The sequence below is a fragment of the Cephus cinctus genome, unplaced genomic scaffold, assembly GCF_000341935.2.
Source record: "Cephus cinctus unplaced genomic scaffold, Ccin1 Ccin1_scaffold0092, whole genome shotgun sequence".
NCBI classification, from domain to species: Eukaryota; Metazoa; Arthropoda; class Insecta; order Hymenoptera; family Cephidae; genus Cephus; species Cephus cinctus.
In genome coordinates, this window is record NW_014332831.1 from 19,252 (window position 1) to 23,558 (window position 4,307).

The 4,307-nt window shown below is 36.5% G+C and overlaps 1 protein-coding gene across 1 annotated transcript; it reads right to left on the reverse strand.

Moving 5' to 3' along the window:
- Positions 1–2,765: 2,765 nt before the first annotated feature.
- On the reverse strand, positions 2,766–3,488 carry LOC107273947 (the record flags this gene model as incomplete). The annotated part of the gene is given in 3 exon segments (XM_025091358.1): positions 2,766–2,782; positions 2,878–3,034; positions 3,342–3,488. Coding segments are annotated over 2 exon segments (299 nt in total), but the record flags the coding sequence as incomplete, so codon positions are not given.
- Between the last annotated feature and the right edge of the window lie 819 nt (positions 3,489–4,307).

Genomic DNA, 4,307 nt, shown 5'->3' on the forward strand with positions numbered 1-4,307 from the left:
TTATGTCAAAGAATACTCCATGAATTTGCTACATAGGTACTTTATAGTGTTAACCATTTAATAATTATAATTGTCTGTCGAAAGGACTTCAGTTGATTGAAATAGACAATTTGTCAGAATGAATTCATTCAAAATAGACAGGTTATCATATTTAAAGAATTAACGCTATGAAATATCTAGATGGTTAACTTGTAGAGCACACTTAAAAAAACTGAGTGAGCTTTGCCGCATTAAAATAGGTAGCGAATTACAGACTTCTTACAAAATCTATTGCTACTTTAAAATTTTTCTGCAGAGCATACTTAAGAAAACTGAGTGAGCTTTACCGCATTAAAATAGGTAGAGAATTACAGACTTCTTGCAAAATCTATAAGAGTCAAATTTGTTAAAAAATCATATGACTTGCAATTTATAATAAGTGAAGGTTACGGAATGGAAATTTTACTGATCTGATCTTAACTATGACTATCATAACTATCACTAAACATAATAAAATCACAACAAACAGACTAATTATACATATACGCTTACATTCTAATAAATCATCGCTTTTTTACATTATCTTCATCATAACGGCCGTACTCACGTAATTCATTACGATTCGTCAAATTTTCTTATTGATTGATAACAATTCTTGAGTCCGCCGTTCAGTCCGTCGGAGCTCGCCCAGGATTCAGTCCTTTATTGGTGGTAGTATTTCAAGTGATGACCATGTATGTCGTTTGATTTATTCAGTATTAACCGTTAATAATATTTCCAATTTCAATAATTATTGATTAAGTGCGGGACTGAATATAAAATCAGAGCCCTATTGCCTCTGCAAATGGACTGTCTATATGTACGAAAAAATAAAAAAGAAACAACCAATAAACTATCTATTTGAATAAAAATTACTATTTGAAGAAACGTGTTAGATTACCTGTCGTGCTCCAAACGTGACACGTGCTTCTTCCTCAGTAGCTCGAGGCAAAGGGAAGAGTTACACGGTCGGGGACTTGATTTTCACGACAAGTAAATAGGAGGGGATTAAGAAATCGATTGTTCTGACCTACTGCGGTCATTTCACCAACTATTATAGACCCCGGTCGGTAATCCGTTACAAATCTATTGCTACTTTAAAGTTTTTCTGGGTTAAGGACACACAACGTAACACCACTTATTCATGACTAAGCTGGACTATTCATTTTTCAGCGCATACATAATGTATCCTGTCTACGATGGCTTTTGGTAGGAGACCAACTTTCTGACAATAACCATCACTTTTGCTTAACACCAGGAAAAAAAGTATAAGTAATTGAAAATGACTGGACGAAAGAGTCAATTTGCTTGAGACGAGGATTTAAATTGTATTTCACCTTCTGCTCGGCAAATTCATTGCATCTGATACTTTTTTCTTAGCGTTGAGTAAATCAAGAACATTACAGTCCAGGGTAGTTCGAATAAACATGTTGTCTACAAAAATATGAGCTTTTCTATTTGTTCAATTAATAAAAAGCAATTTATATATATTTTGCTGATGGAAGCTGAATTCCTCTAAGACATTTGCTTCCGCATGATAAAAATATAAAGAAATGATTCATTTATGAATTTAAATTTGTGTCAGAAGGAATGTCTGAAATGGAATCACGCATCCGTCAACGAAAGATGTAAATTTCTTTAAATCTATTCGATGTGTGGAAAAAATTCATAGCTTTGCTGACGATAGCTTTATTTGAACCTGTCAGCAATGGGGTTTATTACTGAACGCAAGAATCAATCTGCTTGAGACGAGGATTTAAATTGTATTTCACCTTCTGCTCGGCAAATTCATTGCATCTGATACTTTTTTCTTAGCGTTGAGTAAATCAAGAACATTACAGTCCAGGGTAGTTCGAATAAACAGGTCGTCTACAAAAATATGAGCTTTTCTATTTGTTCAATTAATAAAAAGCAATTTATATATATTTTGCTGATGGAAGCTGAATTCCTCTAAGACATTTGCTTCCGCATGATAAAAATATAAAGAAATGATTCATTTATGAATTTAAATTTGTGTCAGAAGGAATGTCTGAAATGGAATCACGCATCCGTCAACGAAAGATGTAAATTTCTTTAAATCTATTCGATGTGTGGAAAAAATTCATAGCTTTGCTGACGATAGCTTTATTTGAACCTGTCAGCAATGGGGTTTATTACTGAACGCAAGAATCAATCTGCTTGAGACGAGGATTTAAATTGTATTTCACCTCCTGCTCAGTAAATTAATTGAATTTAATACTTTTTTTCTTTTTTCTTGTTTCTTCTTTCCAGCCGAGACCTGGAAAGAATGTTCAAAATAGAGAGAGACAGAGACAGAGACAGAGACAGAGACAGAGACAGAGACAGAGACAGAGACAGAGACAGAGACAGAGACAGAGACAGAGACAGAGACAGAGACAGAGACAGAGACAGAGACAGAGACAGAGACAGAGACAGAGACAGAGACAGAGACAGAGACAGAGACAGAGACAGAGACAGAGACAGAGACAGAGACAGAGACAGAGACAGAGACAGAGACAGAGACAGAGACAGAGACAGAGACAGAGACAGAGACAGAGACAGAGACAGAGACAGAGACAGAGACAGAGACAGAGACAGAGACAGAGACAGAGACAGAGACAGAGACAGAGACAGAGACAGAGACAGAGACAGCATTATTAAATATTTTTTTTGAACAATAATAACTTTATAACTTTAAATAACAAAAACTTATAACTTATAACTTAAAAACATTAAAACTTTTTAAACTTTTACATCCTTGGACCTGCAACAAAAAAAAAACAAATATTATAAAATAATATTTATCAAGGAGCCGCGATAGCCCTCTTAAAAAAAAAAAATAACACCGTTTATACTTACTATTTTTAGCCACCTCGTCCGCCTCGCCTGCCGCCGCGACCTCTGGCCCGATATGGTCCTTGACTCGTCAATTTGCGGAGCATGCGGCAAAGAAATGCCTCCGCGTAATTCTGCCGCGCCCGTCTTCCCGCACGATTCCCTCGTCGTTCATAGTTTCCTGTAAAATTAAAAATTAAAATAAATTACGTTTTCCCAACAAGTAATTTACAAAATTTTACTTCACAAGCACTGCGTTGACTGAGCATGACCAGGATCGTGCCCAGATGACAGTAGTGTTCGTGAAGTAAAATTTTTCCAGTGGCTTTTCATTTGATGCTGCTTTTAATTTCACCCACAATGGATTTTAGTTGTCGACGTAAAAAAAAACCAACAATTTGAAAACTAAAATCTATTGACTGATGAAATTAAAAGCAGCATCAAATAAAAAATCACTTGTATTAAGAAAATGAAGATTTTTTACTTACGTGCTTCGTCCGCTTCACGGTTGCTTCTTGCCGGCAACCGCTCCTGCCCGCTAGCCTGTTGTGGCCCTTGCCCTGGCTGTGCCACCGGTGGTATTGCTGGTGCTGGATTGTCTTGCTGATCCTCCCTCTCCCCCGCCGCCGAGTCGATAAATATTCCCTCCATATTCATCTGAAATATAAAAAATACACATGAATTAATCGTTATAAAAAAAATATGCTTAAGAGCCGCAGTAGAATCTCGACGCCAAGGAATTTTGTGTCGTCTGACGACGTTTACTTGATTGAGACTCTACTGCTCCTTTTATTTACCGCGACGTCGGCTTTAAATGTAATTTTAATTACTTACCTCGAAATCGTTGTCACTCCCGGCCATTTTTTTCCTAGTAGTGATGAAAAAAAAAGAAGACGAAGAAGGAAGAAATATAGATCTTTTTTTGTCGTCGATCTGTTTTTCAAAGACAGAAGAACTTTTGTGTTTTTACAAAAAAATTCGACACTCTTATTGGCTGTCGTGGTTGACACGAAATTCACGGGTAACTACTGATAGGCCTACTTGCATCAGCCAATCATGGAGGTACGCGAGAGAGTATTGTTATGATAGTTGTGTTTTTGAGCACGTGTATGTTACCCGGTCGAATGTCATCAAAAAACAAAACAGAAGATTTATTAGCCTCCATTCTGTGTATCGAGAGGCGTAAATCATTGTGTGTAAAAAGAGTGTGCCGAGTGTAAAGTGGCGGTGAAAGTAAAAAAAAGTGAAGAGATATATTGGTGCAATATAAGTGGCATTAAATATATTCTTTTCTGTGTTCGCTGCGGTGAGTAAAAAAAGTCATGTCATTTTGCTGTTTCCCAGTAAGAAAACGTGCTACATGACGTATCAGCAAAAAATGTGAATTCTGCGACCGCATTAAGCTAAAATCTAACGGGCATTCATGGCATACTATTTTGTCAGATATTAGCTTA